Here is a 9,947-nt window from a genome sequence, read left to right on the forward strand (position 1 = left end):
CCAATCTCTTGCTGTAATACCATCTACAAGGTCATCTCAAGAATCTTGGCGAAAAGGCTCAAGCTGATTACTAGTCAAGCAGTACAACGAAATCAGGTAGCCTTCATTCCTGGCAGGCTCCTATGTGAAAATATTTTATTAGCTTCTGAGCTTGTTACGGATTTCAACACTGATGGTCCTGTGACTAGAGGATGCTTACAAATCGATTTATCAAAAGCCTTTGACAATATCGACTGGAATTTCCTTCACAACATCCTAATAGCTCTGGAACTGCCTCCCATGTTTATTAAGTGGATAACTACATGCTTCACCACTCCGTCCTACTATGTTGATATTAATGGTGAATTGATAGGATATTTTCCAGGAAGGAAAGGTCTTAGACAAGGAGACTCAATCTCGGCCCCCCTCTTCACATTAGTAATGGATATACTCTCCAAGCAACTTGATGAAGCAGTGTCGATGAACAGGATTCAGCCTCATCCAAAGTGTGTCGACCCTCTGATCACACACTTGAGATTTGCAGATGATATCCTAGTTTTCTTCGATGGTAGAGAATCCTCTCTCAGCTCAATCCTTGATATCTTGGCTCAGTTTCAATTAACTTCTGGTCTAGGAATAAATCTTGCAAAAACTTGCCTTTTTCTTGATGGAAATGATAGAGATCACATCAGACATATGGCTCAAAGGCATAACCTCATTCATGGCTCCCTCCCAGTTCGATATCTTGGAGTCCCGCTTCTCCCAAACAAGCTAAACCCATCAGACTATCAACCTCTTCTAGACAAAGTCAAGGGACGCATCTCCTCTTGGACAAATCGGCATTTATCATTTGCAGGAAGATTGCAACTCCTACGTTCAGTTATTAACAGTACCATCAATTTCTGGGCATCAATCTTCTTGCTTCCAACTAATTGTTTGCAATCGCTTGAGCAAATGTGCAGTGCTTTCTTGTGGAAGGGTGTTGCTTCCTCTGCCAAGGGAGCTAAGGTTTCATGGGAAGTTGTTTGTACTCCAAAAGCCGCTGGAGGCCTTGGTCTTAAAAGATTGGCTGACTGGAATCAGATTTTTGGCCTCAAGTTAATATGGCTACTATACTCTCAAGGAGGTTCACTATGGGTTTCGTGGGTTAATAAGCACTTAATCAGAGGAAGATGTTTCTGGGATACAAATTTCACTACAACTGGCAGTTGGATATGGAGAAAGCTGGTAAAGTTGAGAGCTCTGGCGAGACCATATATTTACTGCATTATCAACTCTGGATCCAATGCACTCTTCTGGCATGACAACTGGACTGGACTAGGTCCACTTATTGATATCACTGGTAACTCAGGACCACGGGTTACGGGTATCCGGATTCTCTCTACTGTCAAACAAGCTGCTCCAAGTGGAACCTGGTCACTTCCAAGGGGGAGGCATCAAATAGTACAACTCCTGCGATCATGCCTTATGACTCACAATCCTCCAACAAAGGATACGGGTGATGATGTTTTTCAGTGGAAGTTAACAGCTGATCAATCTCAAGGAAAATTCTCATCCATGCAACTGTGGCGTCACTTATATCCTCCAGAACCATCAGTACCATGGCATCATCAAGTCTGGTTCAAAGAAAATATCCCAAAAATGCCTTTCATGACTTGGCTCACAGTTTTGGATCGGCTAACAACTCGAGACAGATTAAGGAGATGGAATCTACCTGTTCAAATCCCAGCATCTTGTCTACTTTGTGCTTCCGGTGAGGAATCAAGGAACCACCTTTTCTTTCAATGCTCTTACTCCTCAGAACTCTGGTCAGATTTTTTTGCTCACTTATCTCCACCGCAATTCTCCTCCTTTGACGCATTGCTACTCTGGATAAAAAGACCAACGGCAAATAAGAGGCTAAATGCAATTTGCTGGTTGGTTCTACAAGCGCTAATTTACCATATTTGGAAGGAGCGTAATGAGCGCCTACACACCCCAACACTCCGAAGCCAAGCACAAATCAAGCAAAGGATTCATCAACTTATGAGAAGGAGGTTACTTGCACACGACAGAAACTCAAGCACGACGCCTCAACAACAAGATTCCTATCTCACTTTATGGTTCTCTCACTTTCATTTGTCATGAAAGACTTATTACTCACCCTACTTTTTTCAGTCTCTGTTTCATTATGTCTTTCTCTTTCCAAAGCTTAATGGTGCCTATGGCACTAGTGTAAACTTTCCTCTATATTTAATATAAGACAGATATCCAAAAAAAAAAAAAAAATTGAAGGCTATGTTGAAATAAGAAAAAAGGGGGACTACTATATAGTACAAGCTAGCTAGTGTTTAATTTTGTCGGGTTTGTTTAACACAAAATAAATTGAATAAACCGGGAAGGAGGTGATGAGTAGGCCATAATTGGGCTAGAAAAGGCCCATTTAAAATTACAAGGCCGACTCGAGAGAATCTACGGTTATGATTTTGTTCTGTTCAATTACCATAAATACCCTCACGATTTATTATTATTTGCGTTGAATTCAAGTCCGCGCCCTAAAACATTTTTTTTTTTGTTGGTCGGTCGTTCTTCTTCAAACCCAGAAACCGATGGGTGGGTTACGAAACTCCGGCGTCGTTATCGGAATTATTTTGCTTCATCTCTTTGCTTTCGCCTCTCTTGTTTCATCCGATGAACTTCAATTCGGTAAGCTTTTCTTATTTTTCCGTATTGTGAAATTTAAGAAGTTTAGGGTTTATGGCTTAAGTAAATTTGAGTACTTGAGAACTCGAATTTGATTAATGTTTTGTCTAGGAATCCTAAATTTTGTATTCTCGTAAGTAACTAAGACGAATTCGTAGTATAAATTTTACTAATTTTAGTTTGAGACGTATTTTGTATTTTGTGCTGTGGTTAATTTCTTGTAAACCTTATTGGACAGTTGTGGGAGAAACCAGAGAGCTTCAAGTGATTCCTAGTTTAGAGGTTAAGGGTTCTCCTGGATTGAAGCCAGATAGAACAACTCTTTGTGAGAGGATTCATATCCATGGAATTCGAAGGTTTAAACATATTGACAAGTATGCACATTCACTTAAGTTGGTGGTTAACGTGTCTACCTCTGGGAGAACCAGTAACTTTGACGTCTGCTTCCACCGGTGAGTCGTGTTTTCTTTTGCTGTTGGACTTGAATTCTTGATATTTCTTCACCTTGGTTTAGAATATATGGTTCGGTTATCATAGATCCAAATCACTAAATTTTTCCGTGATTTGTATGTTATGAAGGAATTTGTCGCGTGAAATTGGAATGTGCCCTCAAAGTCGGTGGGTGAAAGCCTCTAAAGGATCATGGGTTCAGACAATGTCACCCTTTGACCTCAAAATCCTTGATGTCAGAGTAGCTAGCTCTAACAAGGTTACTCTGGAAGTTTTTGCTGTGGAAGGTGCTTCTTGTTCTGTTTCCTTTTATTGCCTTGTCTAAGTTGCATTTTCTTTCTTTCGGGTTTTGCAGTTGGTTCTACTTTTCTAACTTATCAATTTTGGCTTTGCAGAATTATATATGCATCGCCTAGTATTCTTAATCGTTGGTGCTGTCTTTTTGGCTTCGGCTTCGACACTGAGTCAATCTTTAGTGTTTTACTATGGTAGTGCCATGGCTGTTGGTATTATCCTTGTCGTGTTGCTTGTTCTCTTTCAGGTAACCTCATTTTTTTTGTTTCATTTTGTTTATCGTGTTGACCTGCAGACGATAGCGTACCAAATCTCTGATTACGCCTTTGTAAATGTGATGTGTACAGGGAATGAAGCTTCTACCAACTGGACGGAGTTCGTTTGCATTGTTCATATACTCATCCCTGGTGATTGTCTTTTTTCTTGTTCCCCCGCTTTCTCTGAACTCCTTGTTTTATCTACTACTCACAAGATTGCTTCTATCTTCCCAGCTTGGTTTGGGTGGTTTTCTTCTTCGCTACGTACCTGGATTGTTTCAAACTTTGCTAACAGAGATGGGAATCAACGAAGAAATGTACACACCTGTATGTAAGTTTTGATAATGTCAATACATTGCAGTAGTCGTAGTATTAGAGGTGATCAGGCAGCATCTGCTGTTTAAAACTCTCATTTCAAAGAAAAAATTCTGCATTTTGGTTTTGTAGGTGGCGATTTTTGTGGGGGCGTTTCTATCTTTGGGTGGAGCATTTTTCGGATTTTGGACTGTGAGAAAACTTGTTCTGACTGAAGATGGCTCCATTGACGTTAGCACATCACTCTTTGTTTCTTGGTCCATCCGAATAATGGCTGCGGTTTTGATTCTTCAGGTTTTTTCCATGTCCCTTAAACTATATACTTCTCCTTTTAACCAGTGATCCTTCTAACAAGAATTTGTTGTTTACAGAGCTCCGTAGATCCTTTGCTTTCTGGAGGAGCACTGATATGTGTAATTATTATGTCATCGACTTTAAAGAAGATCACCAAATTGAAGTTTGTTCTACTACGCATATTCCTGTGAGTTGCTGCGATCAATCTCTTTGATCCGTTTTCTTCAACAAACCAAACTATCTGTGTTCTCGTTCGCTTGATTACACAGCATCCATATCCCTGAAAATTTAAGTTGATTTCTTTTGCACAGGATTCCATTGGATTTACTGATAGGAATTTGGGAGGCAATTCGTGATGCTGATATACCATCTCTCCCTGGATATCTTCATGACTTCACGCAGAAGAGTCCTGATGCTTCTGAATTTCGCAACGGTGTTAATTATGCTTCTCCATCAGGAGGTTTGATTTGTGATATCTCTCTCTCAAATTACAATCTTAAACTTATATTAAAACCAACAACAAGCTGAAGTAATGATTGTTTTCAGGAACCAACAACGGGATGCGAGAATCACCACCATCTGAAGCAGATACTTTTCCTTCCTCTTTCCATAGAACTCCCGAAAGGAGCAAACTGACAAAAGAAGAATGGAAAAAGCTCACCAAGGATAGCACGACAAAGGCGGTTCAAGAATTGGTGTCTTCACCTGATTTTGGCAAATGGGCAGCAGCAAATGCGGATAGGATCAATATAACTCCGAGAAAAGACTCTCGTAGGAGAGACCGGCCACGGAAATGGCTGGGTTGGTTCTGAAGCAACCGGGTTTATATCTCAAACAGAGAGAAGGAACTATTTTTGTAGAGACAGAGAGAGCTCTTGTAGGTAAAGTTGCTTTCTTCTTTTATGACTTGGTTAGTGTTTTAGCTTTTGTGGATGAGACCACGATTTGTTGTAGCGATCCTAATTGGTTTTCTTAGGTTGTGTCATGTTTCTGTGTAGACAATGCAATGAGCATTCTTTATCCTTTTATGGTCTTTAATGGGTTCTACATTTCAATATTTCATGATGATATAATGTGAATCTTTTGGTATGGATATTAATAATATTCGAATAATTTATTCTACTGTTATCAGTGTCATGGGAACATGGACTAACACATGTGGGTGGATAAAAGTCATATTTTTCTCGAATTCTGAAATTTCCTTAGTTTTTTGTATTTTATTTTTAAGCGAGGGAGGTCGTATTTCATTTGTTTTTTTACTTCTCTGTTATGATAGTATAAGGAAAACGATGACAGAGAAATTTGAATGAAATTTTATTAATTCCAACTACTTTTATGGGATTGCTTAATGCAAGCATATTTAGTGATTTAATTATGAAAATACTAGATAGGTCATAATTATTTATTCTCGAAGAAGCTGAAAATAAATTCTTGTACGGTCAAGGGTCAAGCACCAATGAATGATCACCTAATTTTTAAAGTAATTTGTTATTCTTTTTTTTTTAAATAAACATATAAAAAAAGATTTTATTTTCAAAGTAATCTTTATGATGAAAGAAAGACTCTTTTATTTTTATTTTATTTTAAAGGAAAATTTCTGCTTTATTAAATAAAAGAACAGTGAAAAGGAAATATTTAATATTCCTCACCGGCATAGCTTCGCTATAAAGGAAAGAAACAGAGATTGCTTGCTTAAACAAAGAGAGAAAAACAAAAAAGCTCAAAGAACTCAAAAAGAAGAAGAAGAAGAAGAAAGATGTATCATCAAGAACAACATCCTGTCGGTGCTCCTCCTCCCCAAGGTATTATATCTTTATCTTTTAAATCTTGGATATTCTGAATCGTTTTTTTTTATTTCTCTACTCAGCTGGTTTAACTTGCTCTTTAATTCCGGTTTATGAAGGTTATCCTCCCAAGGACGCTTATCCTCCGGCCGGTTACCCTCCAGCCGGTTATCCTCCCCCGGGATATGCTCAGGGATACCCTGCTCAAGGATATCCTCCGCAGCAATACTCTCAAGCTCCTCAGCAGAAGCAAAACGCCGGTATGCTTGAAGGATGGTACGTTCTTGATCCCCTTCTCTCTCTCTCTCTCTTAGTTGTTTTTTTTTGGTTCTTAATGGAATAATATTGATTCTTCTTTGCTCTGTTTATATCACAGTTTGGCTGCTCTCTGTTGTTGCTGTCTCTTGGATGCTTGTTTCTGATCGGTGGATTTTACACGTTGGCTCAGCCAACGATTCTATTTCATATATTGTTTAATGTAATGTTAAAAGACTAAAGATTTTGTTGCCTCGTTCAACAATCTCTCTTCTGTTGTTATCTCTTTTCAATTCGAATTTGTCTTTAAATTTTGGTGTTTTATGGATAATTGTTGCCCATCTATCTCTCTCTTTCATTCACACGAACTCGAGATTATTGAGAAATAAACCAGTAAAAACAAAATGATCAGAAAACTTGATGAAATATCAAAGGAGTGTGTTTCATCATATTATTATTGGTAATAATAGGGAAACATAAAGGAAGAGTCCAACCATGGATAATGATTCTTTCAAACAAAAGTTTGCAGATGCGCTAAATAACAAAGAAATATGATCAAATGAGGTTTCTCCTTATGCTCGAGATGTAAAAGATCAGTTTTCTGGTTGAGGAAGGCCTTTCCACTTGAAGTTGTCCGAGTAAGACTTGGCCTGCAGTTGAGTAGTTGATGGGGTTAGGTAAAAAATTCTATCTAAAGACTCTTCTACCAATAAATCAAAGGAGATAAAGAGATGATCTCCAACAAACTTGGTAAAACCTATAGAGATTACAGCAAACCATATCTGATGAAACACACTGAGTTAACTTAAATAGTTCCTTAATGGCACTAATCTCTAACTAGTGAGTGACTTAGGCTTACACACCCCATATGAGTAGAGCTAGTTAAGTCACAACTCACAAGAGGCATTAGCTAAAAAGATTGTTACTAACCTTCAATAACGGCGTTTTGGGCTTCTTGACCTGCCATGAGTCACATGTGCGTTTTTTCAGTACTCAGATTCATATATTTAGGCCTCTTAAAACAAACCATGAGATGATATTATAATGAAGAAGGAAACATGAGATTATAAAGAAGAAGAAGAAAACATCAAACATACCTTATAATCCCAACCGTGACGCTCAGCAAATGACTTAGCAGCTTCTTCAGAATCAAAAGCAAGGGCAGAGTCTCCGACATTGGCATAGGGGTCACCTGTAGAAGTCCATCCCATCAATGGATTCTCCCACCTACAAACATATCAATGCCATAGAGAAGTGATACCATTATCCATCAAGCATAAAACTAATTGAGAAGCTGCATCCAATTGAGAAGTGATGGACTCGTAGCATTACAATGACAGGAACTTAACTCATAAGACTCGATATAACAACTGAAGAGGCCATAACATGTATCTTTAGGTGAATCGATAGATGAGTCAAAAACAAAAACTGAGAAATGAGAAAATGAAAAAAGTATCATACTTTAGGGTGGAGACGAAGTTAATCTTCCATTTCCCAAGTTTTCCAGATCCCTGCTGGGTAGCTGTTCTAGCAGGTGAGTATATTATCACCTGCAAAATTCCAATTCAATCTCTTTAAAGACGATTCCAATTCAATCTCTTAAGATGAATCCCCGATCACGAACCCTAAATTTATGAACTGAATTGTTTATAAGAAACGAAGAAAATCGAATGCTCACTTACCTTCCGAGAAAGATGCTCTTCAGGGATCCCGGAGACTTTACCGATCTCACCACGCTTGTAATCCGATTCAACCACCGCGTCAGTAGAGAAAGGCCGAGCGACACGTCGAAGAGCCGTTACGAGACGGGTAGTCCCTTGAGTAGCACGAAGCGCCATCGTCACGCCAAAAGAGAAATCTGGAAAATTTCAGAGCTTTTTTTGATTTTTTTTTTTTCGCTTCGGGTTTCTTCTTTTCTGTAGATTTTAGGAAAATGGCGAACGCAAAGCAAAAAAAACAAAAAAAGTTTTCTAACAGAGAAATTTTCAATTCAGTCCTTACATTTTACTAAAATTATCATATCGGTCTTAGTATTATATAAAACACTTTAATACTCCCTCAACTATCTGTCTGTGGGATCAGATAACCCCAAAATCCTCCTATTTCACAAGGTTCATGTATGTAGAAAAATCTGTATTCTAGTTAGATGATTTATTTGGTTAGTAGGTGTAATTTGTAATTTGATAATAATCGAGGCAAATTTGTATTTTAAGAGAAACCAAGGGTTGCTCAAGTTTTTTTTTTTTTTTTTTTTTCTTTTCTCTCTCGTTTCTCTGGATATTTTTCCTTGTACTACTCCTCCTCTCTAGTCTTCTTCTTCGTTCGTTTCAGAGAAGATTTACATTTGATCTATGAAGAATCTATAAAAAAGGTATTAGCTTTCATCATCAAGTCTCTCTCTTTTCAAAACTCTCCTCTGGTTCCGTTTGATCTGGCATGCCTTCTTCTCCACCCCTTCCTCATTGCTGTTTTCTTCTCTGAGTTTTACATTTATATATATATATTCCTTTGATCGTCCCATATGATTTTGGTTGATCATTTCGCTAATTGTTCTGATTATTGGCTGAATTTCCAATTTCCTGTTGATTTGCGACTTTGTTAATGGAATTGAAATCACCCTAAAACATGTGATTTGATCCTTTTTTTTGTTGGTTAGGAATGGCTGGAATCACTCGTTGATTTGTTGAATTGAGCTTTAGGGCGTATCTAGTTCCTCATCACTTCTTTGGATTTGTGTAATTACATTTTTATGCTGTGGCTTTTTACAATGGCATTGATGCTGTTAAGTTTCATAATTTAGTATTTTTGTCCACAAACACTTTTTCAGAGATTCTAAGGGTTTTTAGTGTTTTCCTCTCTTGGCAAAAACAAGAAGAGATTTAGCTTCTTTAGAAGAAAAGTGCCAACTTTTGTGATAATTGTGGATGGGTGCCCCAAAGCAGAAGTGGACACCAGAAGAAGAAGCAGCTCTTAAAGCTGGAGTTCGTAAGCATGGGACTGGAAAGTGGCGTACCATACTCTCGGATCCTGAGTTTAGTTTAGTCCTAAAGTCTCGCTCTAATGTTGATCTTAAGGTAATAGAATAGAAACTCGATACAAGCAACTTAATTGATGGGTTTTTGTTTGAGGTTGTGAATGTTTGTTTCAGACTAATCTTGATAGTTCAAAGCGTAACAGGATAAGTGGAGAAATATAAGCGTCACAGCGTTATGGGGTTCAAGGAAGAAGGCTAAACTTGCGCTTAAAAGGACTCTCCCAGCCACTAAACCGGATGATAACAACACAGCTGTTAGCATTGTGGCTTTGGCTAATGACGATGAACGGGCAAAACCAACTTCACCTGGACGTTCTGGTGGTGGATCACCACGAGCTTCTGCTTCAAAGAGATCAATTACAAGGTTTGATTTTTTGCCAAGCCCTGACTCATGCACCGGATAAAGACTTTTACCTTTGTTTTAAAGATTTGATCTTGAGCTATTGTCTGTTCTTGTAGTTTGGATAAGATCATCTTGGAGGCAATTACCAACTTGAAGGAACTACGCGGTTCTGACAGAACATCAATCTTTATGTATATAGAGGTAAGTCCACCGTTGGGATTTTAATGTTTCTTTGGGGGTTGCTGCATACTTAGCAGCTG

General features: G+C 38.3%; 4 protein-coding genes across 4 annotated transcripts; 3 read left to right on the forward strand and 1 right to left on the reverse strand.

The window, feature by feature from the left end:
* On the forward strand, positions 2,513 to 5,393 carry LOC104727260. Its single transcript, XM_010446318.2, has 10 exons — positions 2,513 to 2,664; positions 2,900 to 3,113; positions 3,241 to 3,398; positions 3,507 to 3,652; positions 3,753 to 3,812; positions 3,897 to 3,989; positions 4,110 to 4,271; positions 4,349 to 4,458; positions 4,583 to 4,731; positions 4,818 to 5,393. Exons 1-10 carry the CDS (start codon positions 2,568 to 2,570, stop codon positions 5,081 to 5,083), a joined length of 1,455 nt encoding a protein of 484 aa, XP_010444620.1. The 5' UTR covers positions 2,513 to 2,567; the 3' UTR covers positions 5,084 to 5,393.
* On the forward strand, positions 5,933 to 6,641 carry LOC104727261 (cysteine-rich and transmembrane domain-containing protein A-like). Its single transcript, XM_010446319.2, has 3 exons — positions 5,933 to 6,073; positions 6,175 to 6,331; positions 6,432 to 6,641. Exons 1-3 carry the CDS (start codon positions 6,028 to 6,030, stop codon positions 6,475 to 6,477), a joined length of 249 nt encoding a protein of 82 aa, XP_010444621.1. The 5' UTR covers positions 5,933 to 6,027; the 3' UTR covers positions 6,478 to 6,641.
* Positions 6,736 to 8,264, reverse strand: LOC104727262 (NADH dehydrogenase [ubiquinone] iron-sulfur protein 4, mitochondrial). The gene is made up of 5 exons (XM_010446320.2): positions 7,993 to 8,264; positions 7,772 to 7,860; positions 7,408 to 7,537; positions 7,241 to 7,270; positions 6,736 to 6,960 (listed from the first exon to the last, which is right to left on the reverse strand). The coding sequence occupies exons 1-5, from the start codon at positions 8,146 to 8,148 to the stop codon at positions 6,904 to 6,906; spliced, it is 462 nt and encodes a 153-aa protein (XP_010444622.1). The 5' UTR covers positions 8,149 to 8,264; the 3' UTR covers positions 6,736 to 6,903.
* On the forward strand, positions 8,731 to 9,938 carry LOC104727264 (telomere repeat-binding factor 2-like). The gene is made up of 3 exons (XM_010446321.2): positions 8,731 to 9,384; positions 9,488 to 9,708; positions 9,804 to 9,938. The coding sequence occupies exons 1-3, from the start codon at positions 9,235 to 9,237 to the stop codon at positions 9,910 to 9,912; spliced, it is 480 nt and encodes a 159-aa protein (XP_010444623.1). The 5' UTR covers positions 8,731 to 9,234; the 3' UTR covers positions 9,913 to 9,938.

The sequence above is a fragment of the Camelina sativa genome, chromosome 11 (assembly GCF_000633955.1).
Source record: "Camelina sativa cultivar DH55 chromosome 11, Cs, whole genome shotgun sequence".
Classification (NCBI taxonomy): Eukaryota; Viridiplantae; Streptophyta; class Magnoliopsida; order Brassicales; family Brassicaceae; genus Camelina; species Camelina sativa.

Coding starts and splice junctions, on each gene's coding strand:
- LOC104727260 (XM_010446318.2), top strand. CDS start 2,568: ATGGGTGGGTTACGAAACTCCGGCGTCGTTATCGGAATTATTTTGCTT. Junction 4,272..4,348: donor CTGCGGTTTTGATTCTTCAG/GTTTTTTCCATG, acceptor TGTTGTTTACAG/AGCTCCGTAGATCCTTTGCT. Junction 4,732..4,817: donor TTATGCTTCTCCATCAGGAG/GTTTGATTTGTG, acceptor GATTGTTTTCAG/GAACCAACAACGGGATGCGA.
- LOC104727261 (XM_010446319.2), top strand. CDS start 6,028: ATGTATCATCAAGAACAACATCCTGTCGGTGCTCCTCCTCCCCAAG. Junction 6,074..6,174: donor CGGTGCTCCTCCTCCCCAAG/GTATTATATCTT, acceptor CGGTTTATGAAG/GTTATCCTCCCAAGGACGCT. Junction 6,332..6,431: donor GCCGGTATGCTTGAAGGATG/GTACGTTCTTGA, acceptor TTTATATCACAG/TTTGGCTGCTCTCTGTTGTT.
- LOC104727262 (XM_010446320.2), bottom strand. CDS start 8,148: ATGGCGCTTCGTGCTACTCAAGGGACTACCCGTCTCGTAACGGCTCTT. Junction 7,861..7,992: donor AAGAGCATCTTTCTCGGAAG/GTAAGTGAGCAT, acceptor GGAATTTTGCAG/GTGATAATATACTCACCTGC. Junction 7,271..7,407: donor GTCACGGTTGGGATTATAAG/GTATGTTTGATG, acceptor GACTCATGGCAG/GTCAAGAAGCCCAAAACGCC.
- LOC104727264 (XM_010446321.2), top strand. CDS start 9,235: ATGGGTGCCCCAAAGCAGAAGTGGACACCAGAAGAAGAAGCAGCTCTT. Junction 9,385..9,487: donor GCTCTAATGTTGATCTTAAG/GTAATAGAATAG, acceptor AAAGCGTAACAG/GATAAGTGGAGAAATATAAG. Junction 9,709..9,803: donor TCAAAGAGATCAATTACAAG/GTTTGATTTTTT, acceptor CTGTTCTTGTAG/TTTGGATAAGATCATCTTGG.